We start from the raw sequence: 23144 nt of genomic DNA on the forward strand, positions 1-23144 counted from the left end.
AATTCGCGGTATTTTCAAATTTTCCCGCGCATTTCAAATTTCAAATCCAACCAATCAAACTTGAATATTTTTTAGTGCCATCTCGATTCAATATTCAAAACTTCACGTCTGACAGAACCCTAGAAATTTTCTTTACCGACAGTACACCCGAGAATGAATCACTCGGAAATAAACATCAAACACCAGATAATAATGCGGGTTAAATATTTTTGGTCTGTAGTAGTGTCCAGATAAATTTAAAAAAATCATTTCTTCTTCCAATCTCTAAAATAGTAGTTTAAGTCCAGCCTACGTGGGACGCGTGACTAAAATCTAAAACGTGTTATGCGTCAGTTGGCTTTCTGAGGCTTGAAGCTGACGCGCTTTTAATAGCAGCATATTAAAATATCTACAATTACATAAATATACATATATACATATACACATACATTTACACGCATTTACATACATATATATGTATACTCATAAGTGTTAAAGTTTTACAGTACACTCAGTACTCGGTAATCTATTGCGGGTTCGGTATCGTCGTTTTATTTTTATTTTCTGAGATAAAAATCAACGAGTGGAGGGAAAAGTCAACAAATTTAATTGATTTTTATAATACAAAATTTTTAAAATTAAGAAAATCAATAAAACAAAATTTATCTTTGAATTTTCAAATTTAATTTAAAAAAAAATTTGAAAATGTATCATCATTTGAATAAACTTGTGAGATCAAAAGCCACTGGATGTCTTAAAGGAAAGCAGACTCCAAAATTAAATGGTGATTTAGCCGGTGCATTGGCGCGTGTTATCCCGGTGACAATTCAAAATCGCGGGTATGCTGAGCACCAGATACCTGATCGTCTTAAGGACATTCCGGTTGCTGAGAATCCGAAATTCTTTAACATGGTAGAGTATTTTTTTCACCGTGCATGCCAAACTATCGAGGATAAATTGGTCGAGGATGTGGGTCATCGATCTAAAATGACAATCGAGGAGCGTAGAAAAAAAGTAAAAGGTATTCTCATGTTAATGGAACCTTGTGATCATATTTTGGAGACAACATTCCCATTAAGACTTGACTCGGGTGACTATGAAATGATTACTGGTTACCGTGCTCAGCATTCTACGCATCGGACACCATGCAAAGGAGGTTTGTTTTATTTTTTTTTTAACAGGAAAATTTATAAACAATTTTTTTTATCAAGAGACGTTTTTAAATATACACGGAAATGTCAACATTTTCAAGGCTGTAACTTTAATTTAAATATTTATATTCTATACGTTTCAGCTTCCAGTATTTTCTTTAGTTTTTTATTATTTTGACATAAAAAAATATTTATTATTTTTTAGACGAGTATAAACTTTTTTTTTAAATTGGAGTAAAAATTTAAAAAAGAAAATTTAAATTTCATTAATAATGAAATTAATGAGTAAGAATTTAGCAGACATAAAACAATTTTAAAATTATAAATAATTAAAAAAATTAAATTTTCCAAAAATGCACTTATAAATTTTTAAATTTTCCAAATGCGCATTTTTTTTAAATTTTAATTTACTAATTATTTACTCTATTTATTAATAATGAAAATTTGTCTGATGTCTGCTACATTATGATCCTAAAGTTAGTAGACAATTATAAATTTTTGAATTTTATTTTCAATGAGTTAACTACAGAAAAAAAAACTAAAAATATGCACATGTAGAAAATTAAAAAAACTACAGGTGCAATTTTTTCAAATATTTTTTTTCTATAGTTTATCTTTTTAAAAAAAAATCCAAAAATTATCAGACGTTGGCTAACTTCAGTATCATTACATTCACACTCTTGCAGACATCAAATAATTTTAAAATTATAAATAATTAATAAAATAAAATTTACAAAAAATGCACTTATTAATTTTTAAATTTTCTAAATGCGCATTTTCTTAAAATTTAATTTTATTAATTATTTATAATTAAAAATTTTTCTGATGTCTGCTACATTCATACACTATAATAATAATAATTTATTATAAAAGTTATTTATTTATAAAGAGAATAAATGTTTCGAGAATCATCAAGAGTTTATTCGCGTCTTTATATTAAGTCTCGCGTCAACGTCTCGACACCGTTATAAAAGAGATTAAATCGACAGCAAAGTGTCAGTGATTGTTCATCAAGTTGTGATACGCAACAAGAGTACAAAAACACAAGGCCAGAAAAAATCTGTACCTTGTAAAAAAAAAAAAAAAATAATTTATTTCTCAACAATGGACACACTGATTTGTCTGTCACTATTTATTTAAATCGCAGTATATGTATATTTTTATTAAAGTTTCTATTATTTGCTGTTATCATTACAGCCAACAATCGGATATTGGACTTGAATTTTAAATATTTTTACAAACGTCGTAAATATTCAATGACATTTCAATTAACAACATAATAAATTTTATTATTATGGATAAATAATAAAGTTCCGGGTAATGAATCATTTTTTAATCGTCAATCATGTCGTTGTTATGATAAATATTTTTTTTTTTTTTAAATAAAATTAAATTCAAATTTTTTTTTTTATTGTAATGTTTGTCATTAATTGTCATCAATTTAGTTTCATGGACATATTTATATATATATATATATATATATATATATATATATATATATATATATATATATTTATATGATAAAATAAATAAAATAATTTATAGTCACAGTTAAATTTATGAGTGTAAATGTAGCAGACATCAGACAAATTTAAAATTATAAATAAATAGAGTAAATAATTAATAAAATAAAATTTAAAAAAAATGCGCATTTGGAAAATTTTGAAATTAATAAGTGCATTTTTTATAAATATTATTTTTTTGATTAATTACTCTATTTATTTATGATTTTCAATTTGTCTATCTGCTACATTCATGATCCTGAAGTTAACAGACAATCAGCAATTTTTGGATTTTTATTTTCAATAAGTCGATTACAAAAAACAAAAAAATAAAAATATGCACATGTAGAAAACTAAAGAAACTACAAGTGCAATTTTTTTGAAATTTTTTTTTCTGCTACATATGACAGTAAAGTTAGCAGACATTTGAAATTTAAATAAATTTTTTTAAATAGATAAATAATAAAAAAAATATATATTTCAAAAAAATGCACACGTAGAAAGTTTAATGAACTATACGTGCAATTTTTCAAAATATTTTTTTTAAATTTATTTTTTTGTGAAAAAAAAATCAAAATGTTGTTAAATGTCTGCTAACTTTATTTTCATAATTTTTTTTTCTGCTACATTCACATGATCCTGAAGTTGGTACACAATTATAAATTTTTGAATTTTATTTTCAATGAATTGACTACAGAAAAAAAAAAATTAAAAATATGCACATGTAGAAAATTAAAAAAACTACAGGCGCAATTTTTTCAAATACTTTTTTTCCTATAATTTATCGTTTTAAAAAAAAATCTAAAAATTATCAGACGTTGGCTAAGTTCAGTATCATGCCACATTCACACTCATTTAAATTTGATTAATTTTTTTTTCATTCTTCATAGTTAATTTTATCATAAATATTGATAAAATTACTCAGTTTTTTTTTGTCAAGATATACCTCTCATATATCTCTAGTTACATATTTATAAATATATAATCATACGATTAAAAAGTTAAAAAAAACGTATAAATATATAAATATACATGTCATAGCAACACTTGGAATTATTTAACTGTTGGCAATTTAACAAACACACGTGGCACTGATGAGTCACTTAATTGTTTCTGTTTTGAGTCAATTAAAATAATTAAATTTAATCTAATTTTAAATGTAACTGAGAAAATGTTAATTTTTTTTTTCGACTAGTTTATTTATTTTATTGTATTCAATGGCAACACTGAACATTTTTTTCATGCTCTATGTAATTTATTTAATTATTTCGTTGACGAGTAATGGTAGTCCTTGATGAGTTGATTGAAAATAATTGGTAGACAATTGTTATTGATTATTGATTAATAATCATTACATTGTTTTACTTATGTTGGGGAGTAATGAGGTCAGTAAAAAGCTAGAAGCTTTTACAGCCTTGTCAGCTAAAAGATGTTATAAATAAACTTAAAGGCTCGTCTTTTATTTGTAAATTCTACTCATTTAGTAAACATATAAATTATCTCTTATCGCACTACTATATAAATAAATCAATATATAAATATGATATTTAATCATTTGTTGTGTAAAAAAAAAATACTGCCTACAAATAATCAATATAGTGATTATTTAATTTAACTAATTGATTAGGAAATTAATTATTCAACTTATTTATTTATTTAATTAGTGAAAGATAAATAATTTATTGAAAATTTATTAATTATTAATAATTTAATAAATATTTGAATTTTTAAATCAGAATTTTTTTTTATCGTTTAGTAAAATTATTAAAAATATTCACATGTGATTTATTATGAGTGTGAATGTAGCAGACATCAGACAAATTTAAAATTATAAATAATTTAAAAAATGACATTTATAAAAAATGCACTCATTAATTTCAAAATTTTTTAATTGCGGATTTTTAAAAAATTTTATTTTATTAATTATTTATGATCCTGAAGTTAGCAGATAATTAAAAATTTTTGGATTTTTTTTTTCAACAAATCAATCAGAAAAAAAACAAAAATAAAAATATGCACTTGTAGATAATTCAAAAAACTACAGGTGCAATTTTTTCAAATTTTTTTTTTCTTATAATTTACTGTCTAAAATAAAATCCAAAAATTATTAGACGTCTGCTAACTTCAGTATCATAATTATTCACTCCATTAATTTATAATTTGAAATTTATCTTATGTCTGCTACATTCAAACTCATGATTTATTTTTTTAAATTTTTTTATCCGCAATTCGAAAAAAATTTTGAGTTTTTAAATTTTGTCTGTAAAAAGAATTAATAGTAAAATATTCACAGGAAATTATGTCTAAGCGACTTTAGTAATTTATCAAGTAAAACTGGAAAAATTTTTGAAATTGTTTGATTTTAAAATTTGTTTTTTAGTTTTCATACGAATTTTTTTTTTCGTTTGTATTTAAATAAAAAAATTTTATGTAAATTCGTATCACGAATTTAAAATAAATAAATATATTTTTTTATTTAAACCCGGAAGTGATTTCTAGTATATAGTAAATATTTTATCCAAACAAAATGTATGAAAAAAATAAATATTTGGTATTTAAATAAAAAATATAAAAAGTTTATAAATGTAAATTTTAAAATATTTTAATTTTCAAAATATTAATCAATTTTATAAAATTGAATTAAAGAACACTAATAATAATAATAATAATAATAATAATAATAATAATAATAATAATAATAATAATAAAAAATAATTACGAAAGACAATCGGTGCCATGCAGTCTGAGCCCAATAGGTCAAAGCATTGGCTAATTAGTTGGTCATGCATTCATGTACATATAGATCATATAAAAAAAAAAAAATACGAAAGCGAAAGGCCACGGATAATTTATATTTGGATTAATCCAAAATAGAAATCACGAGTACCGAAATACATGGGTATAATTAAAAATAATCTTAGTAACCGTAGTAATTTGAAGTTCTCATATGACTGCCTGAGTTTTACTAATCATGACTATGACATATCGCGTCACTAATTCTAACAGGACTTATATTTTAATTGTCCTGTAGATCGGAACGATTTTCGCGCAAAAAAATTTGAAAAAATCTACTAGATGACTAGATTTTTGATAAATTTTACTGAGATTTTCTTATAAATTATTTGAAAAACTACCGAATTTCTAATCAACTGATAAAAAAAACTTTATAAGAATTTATCAAAGTTTTTAAAGAGAGCGTCCACTGAATTATTTTATTCATTTACTGAGTTCTTGATAGATTTTTATGTAAATATAACAATATTTATAGATATTTTATTTTATTATTTTTTTAAAAAACGAAAAAGATCTTGAGCTCCCATTTATTGGCCGACTGACCCCACACCGGGATTTATTTTAATCCTTATTAAAGTAAATTACAAATAGTGATAAAATAGCGGTAAAATAAATCATCTAAATGGCTTTTTAATTAAAATGAGACAGAAAAAACAACACAATTCTTCTCTGTCTTCGGAACAAACATTTGCATGTCGTATTTATATCAAAAAAGATGACTTTGGGACAAAAAAAAATTTGTCTTGTCCTTTTAAAAGACATCTTTAAGACATCTTAAAGTTGTCTCTGTGCTACTTGGGTTATGAGATAATGAGAAAAAAAATAAGAATTCTATGAAAAAATTCGGTTTAGCGGTCCGTACTACCCCACCCCTATGCGTTACAACTTCGCGACAATGGGCACTTTTGTAGAGTATTTAATTCTGAGAAAATCCCGACTTTGGGTGAGATGATATCATAAAATTCCGCGGAGTTATAGAAGTTTAAAAAATAAAAACCCAAGTTTACGTGTATTTTAAATGGGAAATCTTCAGCCGCTCTGGGAAAGTATTTAATATTAATATTAAGGGCTCAAGCTCTCAGGGAATTTTTTGGGGGTATTTCCAACAAAATTTCGGGATGGGAGTGAAAAAAAAATAGTCGCAAAAAAAAGCAGTCTAGTGTAGATATGGGATTAATTTTTCTATGAAAAAAAATTTTTGTTTACAGTCTGACTTCGTTATAAGTCTATCATTCTGTCTTCTTTATAAACCAGGTATCGCGGTAATTTGAGAGAGAAACTACTAGTCTTATAACGGGATCACTGTACTTTTTTTGCATAAACGATTTTCTTAAATGGAGTCAGACAATTTGCTAATTATAACATCATGATAATTAATTCCATAAAATAATAAATAATTTTCTCTATTACAGGTATCCGATTTTCAATGGATGTATGCAGAGATGAAGTAAAAGCTTTATCAGCTTTGATGACCTTCAAGTGTGCTTGCGTTGACGTCCCCTTCGGTGGTGCTAAAGCCGGAATAAAAATTGACCCGAAAAAATATTCCGAGCACGAGTTAGAAAAAATAACTCGTAGATTTACTTTGGAGATGGCGAAAAAAGGTTTTATTGGTAAGAAAAATTAAATAAAATAAATGAGCAATCAATTGATTGATTGATTAATAATGAAATAAAAAATAAAAATTTAAAACAGGACCTGGTGTGGACGTACCAGCCCCTGACATGGGAACAGGCGAACGTGAAATGTCATGGATAGCAGATACATATGCCAAGACGATAGGTCACCTGGATATAAATGCCCATGCCTGTGTAACAGGAAAACCCATAAACCAGGGTGGAATTCACGGACGTATATCAGCAACCGGTCGCGGAGTTTTCCACGGTCTAGAGAATTTTATAAACGAGGCCAACTACATGTCTATGATTGGAACAACACCCGGTTGGGGCGGCAAAACATTTATCGTTCAAGGTTTTGGTAATGTAGGTCTTCATTCAATGCGGTATCTCCACCGTGCTGGTGCAACTTGTGTTGGAGTTATTGAGCACGATGGTTCAATCGTCAACCCCGATGGAATCGATCCAAAGGCATTGGAAGATTATAGGATTGAAAATGGAACAATCGTTGGTTTTCCGGGGGCGCAACCTTACACTGGTGAAAATTTAATGTACGAACAGTGCGATATTTTTATTCCCGCTGCTATTGAAAAGGTTATCAACAAGGATAACGCCTCACGTATTCAGGTATTAATTAATTAATTAATTTATTTATTTTGATGTTAATTGTGATATTTTTTTCAAGGCTAAAATAATTGCGGAAGCTGCCAATGGACCTACGACACCTGCAGCTGATAAAATTCTTATTGAAAGAAATGTTCTCGTTATTCCTGATTTATATATAAATGCTGGTGGTGTTACTGTGTCATTTTTCGAATGGCTTAAAAATTTAAATCATGTTTCCTATGGACGTCTTACATTTAAATATGAAAGAGAATCTAATTATCATTTATTAGGTAAATTATATATCAGAAATTATAAATTAATAAATTTATATGGACAAGTATCAGATAATTGACGTCAATTTACCAGCGAAAAATTAACCAAAGGTCATTTTTTCAATTTTACGGCTGAGTGATAACTTATTTTATAAAAAATTTACCGAAAATTTTTTGACGTCAATTGTCAGTAAATTTATCGCGATCTGACTGAGCATAAAAATGACGGTTATTTTGTATCACTATAAAAAATTAATGAAATTATAATTATTTATAAATTATAGAATCCGTCCAAGAGTCTTTAGAGCGCAGATTTGGTCGCGTTGGTGGCCGTATTCCAGTGACTGCATCTGAAGCTTTTCAAAAAAGAATTTCTGGTGCTTCCGAAAAAGATATCGTTCATTCTGGTCTTGACTATACTATGGAACGATCAGCCAGAGTGAGTAGATAAATATGTTATTTATTTACGATACTAAAGTTGGCGGACTTCTAACAATTTTAGTATTTTTTTCAAAACGATAAATTAAAAACAAAAAAATACAAAAAATTTCACTTATAGTTTTTTTAATATTCTACATGTGCATATTGTTTTTCAATCGATTTGTTAAAAAAAAAAAATCAGAAAATTCTTGATTGTCTGCCAACTTCAAAATTATTGTTTTTTATTAAGGGACAAGATTTTTGCCGCAATTTTCAAATGAATGGTTCAAATTTTTGATATTAGAGCGGAAATATTGGTCTTATAAAAAAAGTTTTTAAACAAAAGTTGTAGGAAAATTAATTTCCGAAAGAAAATGTCTCTTATGATTTTTTTATACGACCAATATTTTCACCGTAATTCCAAAATTAAGATTCATAATGACTGATTCAAAGTTTTGATAATTATGAAAATCTTAATTTTGAAATTACGGCTTTCTTATTAGTCATATGAAAAAATTATAAGAGAAATTTTTTTTATAAAATTAAATTTCCTACAACTTTTGTTTGAAAAATTTTTTTATACGACCAATATTTTCACTGTAATTCCAAAATTAAGATTAATAATGACTGACTCAAATTTTTGACAATTATGAAAATCTAAATTTTGAAATTACAGCTTTCTTATTAGTCATATGAAAAATTTATAAGAAACATTTTTTTTATAAAATTAAATTTCCTGCAACTTTTGTTTGGAAAATTTTTTCATACGACCAATAGTTTCGCCGTAACATCAAAAATTTGACACCATTAATTATTGTTATTTTTAAATCAAAGCAAAAATTCTGGTTTCCAATTATCATTATTAGTATTCAGTAATTGATTAATTATTTTTAAAATATATTTCTAGGCTATCATGAAGACTGCGATGAAATATAACTTGGGATTAGACTTAAGGACAGCAGCCTATTCAAATTCCATTGAAAAAATATTTACGACATACTCAGAAGCCGGTCTTGCTTTTTAATTACTAGTCATGAATATTAAATTGATAATAATGATAAATATTTAAATTTAAATGATCAATGAGACATTTTATAGTAGAATCAAACAGTAAACAATCAACACATTGCATAAGTCAGTATTTTCTCATATTTTTAATTGACATTTAACCGTTTGTTTTATTGAAAGGACTCAGTTTCTTATGACTTTATGTATGGTATCATTTGGTTACAATATTTGTAAGGACTGATAATGAGATATCAGCTCTGATGACTGAAAAAATAAAATTATACGATTATAAATTAATTTAAATGCCAGCATATACTCAATTATTGTATCCAATTAAACAGCAAAAATTTCATTTCACATTTTCGCGCCACTATTTAAAATTTTAAAAAACTATTCTTCAAAATATTGTAATCATTTGATACAATTCACAAATTGTATAGAACTGAGCCTTTTATTTCATGATTATAAAAATTATAAATTATCATATATTACTTATGAATCATTAGTATATACATTTTTTTTATCAAATATTTCATATGAACAAAACTGAAATCATTAATTGATATTCCGTAAAAAAAATTGTTACAAAAATGTTGACTATTTTGAATTTCAAAATGTGATAATGAATTTTTTTTAAACTTCGGAAATTCAAATGAAAAATCAAAAATTGACGGCACAAAAAAAAAGGGATTTTTTGGGGCAAAAAATTTGTATCCACCCCAAAAAAATTTTTTTACTATGAATTGAAAACCAAAATTTTCTTAAGGCGAGAAAAAATTTTTTTGTCAGAAATTTTTTTTTTTTAATTCATAATAAAAATATTTTTTTGCGCCAATCCTTTTTTTTCTGTGTACTATTAAAATATAAAAAAAAATTCAAAATCAGTTTTTTCCGGCTGTATTTTGCACTGAAAAAAAAAATAAAACTTGAAATTTTTAATTGAGAGAAAAAGTTAACGGAGAAGTAAAACTTTTTATTTATAGTCTGAAGTAAATTGTTTTCTTTTTTGTATTTTCAGAAGTTTAAAAAAAATTCGTGTTACATTTTGAAGTTTTGAAGTAAACGCTTTTTAAAAAATTTTCACGGAATTTATATTTACATATTTAATTCATTAATTTAATTATTGTGACAGTTGACGCTTTACAAAAACGACATTAAAGTTATTTTTTTTGCAAGCAAACTTAATTATAAAATTAATAATAATTGTTATAATTAAATGATTAATTATAAGACACCACTTGTTTAGAACCACGTTTTTTATATTAAATATTGCCGTTTTAATAGAATTTTTTGAATTTTTAATGCTGAATTTGTGTGCGATTATTGCGCCTCTAATAATTTTTAAATAAAATTTTATTATTATAATTAAATATTAATTTAACAAAAAAAAAGTAATGAGGCATTATTGTAACTTAATAATAATCATGACGAAAGTATACAGTTACAAATTACAAGTTTTGAATTGTAAGAATGAAAACGTTCTGCTCAAGTGACTGTAATTTAAAATAAAAATAAAAAAAAAAAAAAAACAGCCTACGGCACAATGTATTATATACAATTACACAATAAGTGTACAAAAAGTGTTTGAATAAAATATTATTGTCCGATTTTAAATTAAAATAAAATAATATTGAGAATTTCAAATTTTTAAATATTGGAAAATTTTTTATTCGGTACGAATTCAAATACTCGGGGCGGATATAAAATATTTCTAATGCGCATTTGAGAAATTTTGAGTCCATGATAATCGTATCGTTTATTTGTGTTTTAATTTTTCAAATTTGATTCTGAGAAAACTCAAATTATTTTTAAAAATTTTCATTTCTTAAAACGAATAATTGAAATTATTTTAGTAATTAAAATTTTAAAGCATGCGGATATTAGAATTTTTTCAAAAATTCTAGTACGTATGAGCAAGTAATTTTTTTTTTAAATTTGAAAATTAAAAAATAACTCAAATTTTTTAAATCATTCAGAATTAAAAAGTTTTTTTATTGGAATTTTAAATCGAATATTAATATTCAATATTTTAAGTACCAACTATTTGCTCTCCTCTAAATTACATCTACTAATTAAAAAAGAAGTGAAAATTGCTGTCAGTAATTTTAATGTCAAAAACAATTATTCAAAGTATCATATTTACACAGAAAAAAAAATTTTTTTGGCTCAAAAAATTTTTACTCGCCCCAAGAAATTTTTTGCATTATAAATTTCAAACAAAAATTATCATGATACCAAAATTATGATACTGAAGTTAGCCGACGTCTAATTTTTAGATTTAGTCTCAAAACAATAAATTGCAAAAAAAAAAAAAATATTTGAAAAAGTTGCACCTATAGTTTTTTTAATTTTCTACATGTGCATATTTTTAGTTTTTTTTTTTTTTGTAATTGATTTAAAAACAAAAATTCAAAAGTTGTTGATTGTCTGTCTACTTCAGGATAACCCAAAATTAGCCGTCTAATAATTTTTGGATTTTTTTAAAAATGATAAAATTAACAAAAAAAAAATTTCAAAAAATTGCACCTATAGTTTTTTAAATTTTCTGCATGTGCATATTTTTAGTTTTTTTTTTTTTTGTAATTGATTTAAAAACAAAAATCCAAAAATTGTTGATTGTCTACTAGCTTTATGATCATAAATTATTTTAGGGCGGGAAAAATTTTTTGAATCGAGAAAAAAACTCTTGCGTCAAGAAATCCTCTTCCGTGTATCTAATGTACTAATTATTGTTTAATTGCATATTAAATTACCATTTTTTTACTTAACTCGAATAACTTCCGTAATTGAATTTATAATTTAAATTTTCAAAAACATACTTAATATTTTTTTTCACGACATTTTTCCGTATGCCGAATGTGTTTAAAAAAAAAATTGTAATAAAATAATCAAAATAAAACCAATAAAAAAAAAATTAAATTTGTTTTAAAATTAAAACTTCCTACTTTTATTGTAAATTATTTAATTTATGTTACAGAAAATGTTTTTGAATGCCTGTACGTCTCTGCTCGATAAAAATTTAAAATATTTTGAATGCAATGTGCTAATAATTAAGGAAACTGCTGATAAATCTTAATGATAAAAGATTATCAAGTATAAGAATTTAATTTTGTATAAAAAATATTTACAATTTCCGTATTATTTTCTTATAAATTGGCGGTAAAATTAATTATTCGTTTAGTCAGTCCGCTAGTGTTCATAAGAGTATCAATTACTTAATAAAATAATTATTTAAAATTTTTATAATGTCTCCACTTTTAAATCTTATACTCGTTTTATTGGGAGGATGTAATACAACATCTCCATTACCTCCATTATCACCCAGTGATGTGGGTTTACCTTTTTCAATTTTTAATGCTAATTCGTCTTCGTTAATTTCTTTGCCAAATAAAAATTGTAATTGTGATGGTAATAAAATAGTCCCGACTTTATGTGAAATGGTAATTAATTAATTAAGAAAAAAAATTAATGTTTTGTAAACAGTAATTACGAATTTAATGAAATAGTTTCAGAAGCTTGCACTCTGTGGAAAAAATTATGGAGATACGATAAAAAATAATAGTCAAGAGAAAGTAACTGATGGGTAAATTAATGGCATATTTTTGAAATGATGATTAATTATTTATTTTTAATTGATTTTATTTATTATTTATTTGGTAGTGGTACGTCGATGACTTTGAATCCAATTGCGTCAAGTATTGGTGGGAATACAATTAAACTTAATGGTACAGATGATGATGATGATGATGATGATGGAGTTATCATGATAACACCTGGTCCACGTAATAAAGATGTTAGTAGTACACTAGAGGCTGGAGTAACTGAACCAAGTGATGAAAAAATAACTCGGAGAAAATTTAATGCTGAACCATCAGATACTGATGACAATGATAATGATGATGATGATGATGATGATGATGATGATGATGATGATGATGATGATAAAGAAAATGATGAAAATACTAAAATGACGACAGGTGATCCACGTAGTAAAAATACGACACCAATGACTGATGTTACTGAAGCCAGTGAAAAAAAAAATACTGATAAAGTGAATGATACTGAATCAACTTCAGATACTGATGATAATGATGATGATAAAAATACTAAAATGACAACAGCTGATCCAGGTGGTGGAGATACGACACCAATGACTGATGTCACTAAAGCCAATGAAAAAAAATATACTGATGCAGTGCATGATACTAAATCAACTTCAGATACTGATGATAATAATGATGATAGGAATAGTAAAATGACAACAGGTGATCCAGGTGGTGGAGACACGACACCAATGACTGATGTCACTGAAGTCAGTGAAAAAAAATATACTGATGCAGTGCATGATACTATATCAACTTCTGATACTGATGATAATGATGATGATAAAAATAGTAAAATGACGACAGGTGATCCAGGTGGTGGAGACACGACACCAATGACTGATGTCACTGAAGTCAGTGAAAAAAAATATACTGATGCAGTGCATGGTACTAAATCAACTTCAGATACTGATGATAATGATGATGATAGGAATAGTAAAATGACAACAGGTGATCCAGGTGGTGGAGACACGACACCAATGACTGATGTCACTGAAGCCAGTGAAAAAAAAAATACTGATGCAGTGCATGATACTGAATCAACTTCTGATACTGATGATAATGATGATGATAGAAATAGTAAAATGAGAACAGCCGATCCAAGTGGTGGAGACACGACACCAATGACTGATGTCACTGAAGTCAGTGAAAAAAAATATACTGATGCAGTGCATGATACTATATCAACTTCTGATACTGATGATGATAAAAATAGTAAAATGACAACAGGTTATCCAGGTGGTGGAGATACGACACCAATGACTGATGTCACTGAAGCCAGTGAAAAAAAAAATACTGATGCAGTGCATGATACTAAATCAACTTCTGATACTGATGATAATGATGATGATAATGTAGTGACAACTATAGATTTGGAACTTAGAGATAGTGATACAACACCGAGAGCTGGTGTGACTAAAACGAGTGAAGAAACAACTACCGATAGAGTACATAGTGGTGACTCAACTACTGAAGATGGGGGTAATAGTAAGATGACAACAGTTGGTCCACATGATGAAGACAGAGGTACGACATCTAAAACTGAAGTAACAGAATCAAGTGATAAAGAAACTACTGACGTAGCACAAAATATTACACCATATCCTGAAGATGATGGTAATAAAAAAAATGATAGTAAGATGACATCTGACCCGGGTGATAAAGAGACTGATACGGCATCTAAAACTGAAGTAACAGAATCAAGTAATACAAAGATGACTGAAACTTCCTTGACTCCTGATAGTGTTACGACACCGACTCCTAGCAAAGCAATTACTGATGGAGTACATGGTACTAAAACATCAACTGAAGATGATGGTGGTGATAACAAAAATGAGGACAATGATGATATTAAAATGACATCACTTGGTCCAAATGATAAAGATACTGTTACATCGACAACTGATGTAACTGAATCGAGTGATAAAGAAACTGCTGACGTAGGGAAAAATACTAAACCATCTCCTGAAAATAATGGTGGTGATAACAGTAATGAGGATAATAATGATACTAAGATGACAACATCTGATCCGGGTGATAAAGACACTGATATGACATCAAAACCTGATGTGACTGAATCAAGTGACACAGAAACTACTGATGAAGAACGTAGCACTAAATCTTCTCCTGAAGATGATGCTGACGACAATACAAATCAGGATAATAATGACAGTAAAATGACAACCTCTGAACCAGGTGATAAAAACACTGATACGACATCAAGTGGTGTAACTGAATCGAGTGATAAGAAAACTACTGATGGAGAAAGTACTGAAACATCTCCTGAAGATGATGCTGGTAATAAAAAAAATGAGGATAATGATGATAGTAAAATGACAACACCTGCACCGGATGATAAAAACACTGATACGACATCAAAACCTGATGTAACCGAATCGAGTGATAAGGAAACTACTGATAGAGAGCAAAGTTCTAAACCATCTCCCGAAAGTAGTACTGATGACAATAAAAATGAGGATAATGATGATAATAAGATGACAACCCTTGATCCGAATGATAAAGACACTGATACGACTTCAACAAGTGATGTAACTAAGCCAAGTAATCATGAAACTACCGATGAAAAACATAGCACTGAACAATCTCCTAAAGATGAAAACAAAAATGAGGATAATGATAATAGTAAGATGACAACACCAGATCCGGGTGATAAAGACACTGATACGACATCAAAAACTGATGTAACCGAATCGAGTGACAAAGAAACTACTGATGGAGAGCAAAGTTCTAAACCATCTCTCGAAAATGATAGTAAAATGACAACACCAAATCCGAATGATAAAAGCACTGATACGACATCAACAAGTGGCGTAACTGAATCGAGTGATAAAGAAACTACTGGTGGAGAAAGTACTAAAACATCTCCTGAAGATGATGCTGATGATAGCAAAAATCAGGAAAATGATGATAGTAAAATGACAACGCGTGCACCGGATGATAAGAACACTGATACGTCATCAAAGCCTGATGTAACTAAATCAAGTGATACAGAAACTACTGATGAAGAACGTAGCACTAAATCATCTCTTGAAGATGATGCTGATGATAGTAAGATGACAACACCAGATCCGAGTAATAAAGGCACTGGTACGACATCAATAACTGATGTAACCGAATCGAGTGATAAGGAAACTACTGATGGAGAGCAAAGTACTAAAACATCTCTTGAAGATGATGCTGATGATAACAAAAATGAGGATGCTGATGATAACAAAAATGAGGATGCTGATGATAACAAAAATGAGGATGCTGATGATAACAAAAATGAGGATGCTGATGATAACAAAAATGAGGATAATGATGATAGCAAAATGACAACACCTGATCCGAACGATAAAAATACCGCTACATCAAAAACTGATGTAACTAAACCAAGCGATACACAAACTACCGGTAGAAAATATAAAGCTGAACCATCTGAAGATTACAATGAAAATGTTGATGATTATGACGATGATAATGGTCTCGTAATAATAACACCCAAACCAATTGAAAATTGGACATCACCAACTGCACCTACTGAACCCAGTGAAAAATACCCTAGCGAAGAAACAACTCAAGCTTTTACAACAATCGAATCAACTCACTCAGAAGAAACTCCAGAGCCCGAATCTACCCATGGGTATGATAAATTTCTACTGATTTACAAACTCAACTATATTCTACAGAGCATAATTTTCATTCATTTATAAAAATTTATCCTATAGAGTATCAGATACTCCAGATAATCAAGAAGAAAATGAGACTGACGATTCGGAACTGACAACTTTTTACTCAACGATTACAACCGAGTAAGAAAAAGTTTAAATTTATTTTTGTAAATCTGTTTGTTTCGGAAAAAATTATAAGAGACATTAATAATTTATCAGGAAACCAGATCTGGTAGAAGAAAAAGATGATCTACATGATAAAATTATCACTGATGACCCAATTGTCACTCAAGAACCTGAATCTATCCCAGAAAATCCAGAACCTCATTCAGACTCGAATAGTTCTGCTGAAAAGCCAGATAACGAAAAAGAAAATTTTGACGATCATTCAAAAGAAACAACCGATGACTTTACTACTCAAGGACTTTTATCAACAACTTCGGAGCTTCGCGCTACAACCAAGTATTTGCTCAACACTTTTATTAAAATTTAATTAGTATTTGATATAAGTAATTAATATGCATAGTAATAAATAAAAATAATTGATAGCGCGCTTGAAGAATTTGAGAAGACGGATAAAGATAATAATAAAAATGCGCAAGACCAAAGTGAAACTGAAGACTTTATGACCACTCAGAAACCATCAACTATTTCAGAGACTTCAGAGTATCCTTACACTAAGTATACTCTCATTTCTTCATTATATTTATCAAATTATGATTAATGAAACTACAAAATCATTGATTTCTTTGTAATAATTTATAGTGCGCCAGTGAAATCAAATACTCAAGATGATCAGATAATTACTGATCATTCCACTGAAGAAAGTATTCCTAGTTCAGAAAATCCGGAGCTTGAGTCTACCAGGTGCTTAATATATTTGTTTAATTTAGTTATGGCTGCGCAATTTAAAAATCTCGTGATTAAATTTAATATTTGAAAGATGATCAAAATTTTCGCGATTTGAGTCGAGAAACTTTAAAAGTTACAAATAATTTAAGGGAAAAAGGGTCTGAGATACAAAAAAAAGAGGATATTTTTGTGATTTTTTTTTCAGAGTACCTTCGTTATTAAAATTCTCAAAATTTCTGTCATTATTAAGCATCATTCCAAGAATATTCTGTGAAATTTTCATAAAAAAATATTGAAAAATAAGCCAGTGGTAGTGGGGAGAGACGAGTCACTTTAAAAAAAGTCTCAATGCCGTAGGCAGGATAACTCATGACTGCCTCATCTGAAATCAAAAAACCAAAAAGATTTCTTTAGTACATAAGTTTATCTTGGATTTGAACGAAGGATTTTTTTTTCCAATAACTACTTATTTTTTAATTAAACAAAAGGAAGAATTTTAGGGAAAAATCAGAGTTTTTTTATTGCACCTTTACCAAACATTCAAAAATGAATATTTTGTTCATTCCTTCGTTCAAATCCAAGATAAACTTATGTACTAAAGAAATCTTTTCGGTTTTTTGATTTCAGATGAAGCAGTCATGAGTTATCCTGCCTACGGCATGGAGACTTTTTTTTAAAGTTAATCGTCTCTCCCCACTACCACTGGCTTATTTTTCAATATTTTTTTATGAAAATTTCACAGAATATTCTTGGAATGATGCTTAATAATGTCACAAATTTTAAGAATTTTAATAACGAAGGTACTCTCAAAAAAAAAATCCCAAAAATATCCTCTTCTTTTGTATCTCAGACCAGCTTCTCCCCTTAATATTAAATATACAGTAGGACCTAGTTATAAGACTAGCTCAGAGCTGTTGGGGAAAAGATTCTTAGAATTGAGGTACTCCTACTCTTGTGCTCAACAGCGTTTGTGCCCAAGCCTCGCTATAAGACTATCGCCGTTTTGCGTTTTATTTATGTATTCGGTTCAACTTTACTCCATTATACAGTGAATCTATTTTATATATAATCATAAATAACCAGAATTTTGTCGTTTTGTTCTGTTAATTAATTCAGTGATACCACGAAATTTTACGTATTCTTCATAAAAATACATTATTTAATCTACAATCTTTATGTATGTACATTTTATCTCGATTTTAGTCGTGCTGATCGTTAGTCTTATAGCGAAGTTTCGGCGCAATTGAGTTGTTGATGGGAGAAGGGTTTCGAGGAAGTTTTAACAATTTGAGGGGAAGAGTCTTATGACGCGTAGTCTTATAATGAGGTTCTACTTTATATTAAAATAAACCATTTAGTTCTCCAGAAGAGCCGAAGAATATAGAAGACGAATCAGTTGATACTGATAGGTCAAATACTGATGATTCAATGATCAAAGATTCACCGATCATCAATTCTAAACCTAATATCAATGAAATAGAACCTAATTCTTCTACTGAAGCTCTGAATCCTACTGATTTCTCTAATTGTCTTGAAGTAGACAGAGACAATCTTGCAAGTTTTGATAATATTACGCTACAACCGCTTGAGAAAAAGACACAAAAGACGATGATAAATAATTTCAATGACTTTGGAATCATCTTAATTAAGGTAATTATTTTAAAAAAATTTCTCTGAATCCAAAAACTAGAAAATTATTTATTTTTTTCAGACTATTTTTCAAGATAATAAAAAAAATTACGCAGTATCACCAATTAATTATGCGCTCGCGTTATTAATGATGGAAAATGGAGCTTGCGGTGAAACTAAAAAAGAATTAGACACTATTTTATATTTGCCTGAACAAATATCTAAGAAATATATGAGACCTATCAAAGATCTTGTCCATTCACTTAAAGTTTGTTCATTTATTTACTCTATTAATTAATAAACTAATTAGATTTTTTAATTGAAATTATTGTCATTAGAATGTCAATGGATCCAAATTGTACATAGATAACAAAATTTTCCTGTCGGAAGAGGCTGCAGTTAGTCCTAAATACAGGGAGTTAACTCGAGTTGTTTATGAATCTGAACCTCTGAATGTTGATTTTCATAATTTAAATGATACTGTAAGACAAATAAATAGTTGGAGTGCCAATAGAACTAAAAATCATGTAAAAAATGTCATAAGTAATGGTATGTTAATTATGAATTATTAATGAAGTAACATTTAAGGCGCCTAATTTCAAAGCGGGATGATTTTTTAAATTTTTAAAAAACGCGACAAACTAAGAAATGATAAACCAGCAGTAAAGCCACAATGTGAAAAATTCCCAACAAATTTTACTATGGGTGCATAGTAACACTGAAGTTCATACGTTAACTATGCGCAAACTACACGATTGTGGCCTATGCGCATACGTTTACTATGGGACACTTGTAAATTTTGTATCAGTTTCCTTATAGTTCAGTGTTACTATGCACCCATAGTAAAATTTGTCGGGAATTTTTCACAGTGCAATGGTTGTGTCGTAGTACAGTTGAACTCCATTAACTCGGAACTTCCCCTCAGTCTTGACCCCCACTACGAGCATGTTGTCCCCCACCCGATGCTATACGTTTGTATGTGTCTGGGTATATTTACATGTCATCGTTCATGTAGATGTAGGAGCGCATGCGTCAAATTTTACTTTTTAAGGGAGAAGGGACATCCGTTAACTCGGAAATTTAAAGAAATGTCCGCTCGACTGTAGACTAGCTGTCCGAGTAAATGGAGTTCGTCTGTATTAAGAGTTTGTTGTGTGAGGGGAAAATTAATCGTGTTAAAGTTAAATAAATGTATTTTACCCGTTGATTTTTATTTTAATTTAATTTTTAACCCGGTTTTTAACGCAACCGTTGAGCAAAAAAAAGCCGGTTCTGATCCTAATATGAAAAAGACATGAAATTTATGTTAAGTCTTGTCGCGAAATATAATTACTATTTTTTACTTAATTTTTGATGAATTGGATTTATGTAGTTATGAAAATAACTGCGAATCTGAAGACAAATTTATGGAAATTAAGTATCGTTTTGCATTAAATCTTTCGAAGATATGATAGAATTTATGAGAAACAGAACTTCCAATTTTTTAAAGCTCCTGTTTATAAAGTAGACGCCTCATTGTACATAAATAAGTAAATAATATACTATATTATATCTATTATTTTCAGATTTAATTAACGAAGACGCATCTTTACTTCTTGCTAGCGTCGGTTATTTCCGAACCAATTGGCTGAAACCATTTAGTCGTTTATTTACTAGCCCTAATTTATTTTATATAGATGGCAATACAGGAAAGACTGTATGCACGATGCAGCAAATTAATAAATTTAAATTTTTACGAATGGGTTCTCTAAGTGCTGAGCTCGTCGAGCTCCCTTTGAAAGTAAATGAAATTATAACACATTAATGCACTACTGTGACGAGGGCTGACATCACCCGCAGTCTGAAATCGTGTTTCATTCTGTCACACTCAATATTTTTCGTGATTACCTGCATTGGAACAAAGTTTCAGTGTCACCAGTTAGTCAGAGACAAGTTAATTTAAGACCGATGGTGTCATCAATCATTAGCGTAAGCGTAAATTGTCATTTTCAATTTATGACTAGGGTGGCACTGTCGATTTTAGAATCACCGTTCAGAATTTAATGGAATTCGATATATTGCTAGATAATCATAAGAAAAAGATCCAATTAAATTTTTGAAGAACTACAGAGAACCTGTAAAATTTTTATTTTCATAGATTTAACATTGAGGTACATGAGAAATCACAGGTTTCATCGAATTTATTTTTTCTCTGAAGCTCTTCAAAAATTTAATTGGATCTTTTTCTAATCATTGTCTGCTAATATGTCGATTTTCATTAAATTCTGAACGGTAATTCTAAAACCGACAGTACTACTTTAAGCAGAAAAAATAAATATTGTTTGTCATTCACACTAATTTTTATAAAACTTAATCACAAAGTCATAACTGTCAATTACATAAATAAAATTAGTGATCTGAAATTACTAATAAACAAATGACGAGTATCAGAGCTGAAATAAAGAGTGGAATTGGCTTTCGCACGGAAAAGAGAGCAGTGGAAAAATTACAGTTTTTAGTGCAAAAACAGGGCCCTCGTTGAAAAAACTTAAAGTATTATAGTTTGCACTGTAATAATCGAGGCTACTTCTTGTAATAAAGTAATTACAATCATAGAAACGAAATTTAACAGTTTCTAATGTATTTTTAGTTTAATGAAACTTTATTATGAATGAAACGCTATCAAGGACTGAAAAAAGTCTTATATGAAACTGTAATAATTGCTAAATAATTGCTGCATCTCAGAAATAGTGTAATTTTTACAGTTTCGAAGTAGAGGGACTTTGCTGATATTTAAAACTGTAATTTTTCCACTATTATTTTTTCCATGCAGCGGGCAGAAATATTATTTGTTTCTATCCTCTGACTGAAGGCATTCGCGATTTACGCATACGCTAATATTTCTCCGCATTGGGCTGAAATTAACTTGTTTTAATTGCTCATACAGACACTGAAACTTTAAATTCCAATGCTGGTATCATGAAAATCTATTCACTAAAAATTATTTATTACAGGACAATGATGATCTAGGATTAAAAATGATTGTCATTCTTCCAGATGAGGGTAAAACTTTACCCGATGTGGTAAAAAATCTTCATAAATTTACGTATAATTATTTCCGTACTCACGCGAAAACTGAAATTATCGATTTATCATTACCGGAATTTAAAATCAATAGTTTTATTGATTTAAGTGATTATTCAAATAAGGTAATCCATTTTTTTATAAATCTTCTTACAAATTATTCAATAATATAGAAATAATTAAATATTTTTTTTTGTTCAGATAAATATAAATAAAACTATGGGTGATACTGCTGACTTTTGTTGTATATCCGAGCCATTAAAAGTTAGCAATATTATACAAAAAACAGTACTTAGGGTAAATGACGGCGAGTGTGTGGCACCAAGTTTTCTTTGTAAGTATATTTATTTGAAATCAAATTATCCTATTTTAATTGAACTTTATATTGACGTTATGAAATCAATAAATAATGAGTAATTAATTTTATTGTTTTAATTATTATATTTATATATTTTTCAGGTCCGGATGACGATAGTTCATGTTTAGATGATAAAATAGATTTTACTGTAAATCGTCCATTTATTATACTCATTCTCAGTAATGAAACGATAATATTTAGCGCGCAAATAATTGATCCGAGTCTTCAATAGTAAATGAGTTCATATTTATTTAATATTTATATTTATTATAAAGATGTTTGCAAAAAATAAATATTTGAATATTTTTTTTGAATATATTGAGGAAACTTTTGTCAAGTTATTTACGAAAAAAAATTATTTATGAGTTTATCATTTTGAATCCTTCTTTCTTATTTTAAAAATGTGAATATTTTTATTTCAATAGAACAGTAAATAATTTGTTTCAAAATTTTTTAAATTGATAATTGTCAGCTACATTCACACTCACAGATTTAATATATATTAATATACAAAAATATATATTGTAGTTAATTAAAAAAAATAATTTTACTTCCTTAAATTTTCCTCAATCTCTAGAAATGGGAAATTTATAGACCTGACAGTAAACTAATATCCTAGCGA

General features: G+C 28.1%; 3 protein-coding genes across 3 annotated transcripts in view; 2 read left to right on the forward strand and 1 right to left on the reverse strand.

The window, feature by feature from the left end:
• The window catches only part of LOC130672064 (transcription elongation factor B polypeptide 3), a 47462-nt gene that overhangs the window by 18931 nt on the left and 5387 nt on the right, over nt 1-23144 (reverse strand). The window lies entirely within an intron of this gene.
• LOC130672065 (glutamate dehydrogenase, mitochondrial-like) lies at nt 239-10876 on the forward strand. Its single transcript, XM_057476291.1, has 6 exons — nt 239-1135; nt 6838-7038; nt 7121-7668; nt 7727-7937; nt 8204-8358; nt 9247-10876. Exons 1-6 carry the CDS (start codon nt 685-687, stop codon nt 9361-9363), a joined length of 1683 nt encoding a protein of 560 aa, XP_057332274.1. The 5' UTR covers nt 239-684; the 3' UTR covers nt 9364-10876.
• LOC130672063 (dentin sialophosphoprotein-like) lies at nt 11016-22849 on the forward strand. Its single transcript, XM_057476286.1, has 14 exons — nt 11016-12787; nt 12854-12930; nt 13008-16592; nt 16678-16761; nt 16840-17082; nt 17170-17301; nt 17386-17487; nt 18831-19122; nt 19184-19369; nt 19440-19650; nt 20667-20881; nt 22095-22289; nt 22366-22498; nt 22624-22849. Exons 1-14 carry the CDS (start codon nt 12593-12595, stop codon nt 22752-22754), a joined length of 5781 nt encoding a protein of 1926 aa, XP_057332269.1. The 5' UTR covers nt 11016-12592; the 3' UTR covers nt 22755-22849.

This window comes from Microplitis mediator, chromosome 7 (assembly GCF_029852145.1).
Source record: "Microplitis mediator isolate UGA2020A chromosome 7, iyMicMedi2.1, whole genome shotgun sequence".
Taxonomy (NCBI): domain Eukaryota; kingdom Metazoa; phylum Arthropoda; class Insecta; order Hymenoptera; family Braconidae; genus Microplitis; species Microplitis mediator.

What these genes read in the sequence shown, in the direction of transcription:
- LOC130672065 (XM_057476291.1), top strand. Translation starts at nt 685, where the DNA reads ATGTATCATCATTTGAATAAACTTGTGAGATCAAAAGCCACTGGATGT. An exon ending in ATAACGCCTCACGTATTCAG is followed by an intron (nt 7,669 to 7,726) that starts GTATTAATTAAT and finishes ATTTTTTTCAAG; the next exon opens with GCTAAAATAATTGCGGAAGC. An exon ending in ATCTAATTATCATTTATTAG is followed by an intron (nt 7,938 to 8,203) that starts GTAAATTATATA and finishes TATAAATTATAG; the next exon opens with AATCCGTCCAAGAGTCTTTA.
- LOC130672063 (XM_057476286.1), top strand. Translation starts at nt 12,593, where the DNA reads ATGTCTCCACTTTTAAATCTTATACTCGTTTTATTGGGAGGATGTAAT. An exon ending in CAAGAGAAAGTAACTGATGG is followed by an intron (nt 12,931 to 13,007) that starts GTAAATTAATGG and finishes TTTATTTGGTAG; the next exon opens with TGGTACGTCGATGACTTTGA. An exon ending in TTGGAATCATCTTAATTAAG is followed by an intron (nt 19,123 to 19,183) that starts GTAATTATTTTA and finishes TATTTTTTTCAG; the next exon opens with ACTATTTTTCAAGATAATAA.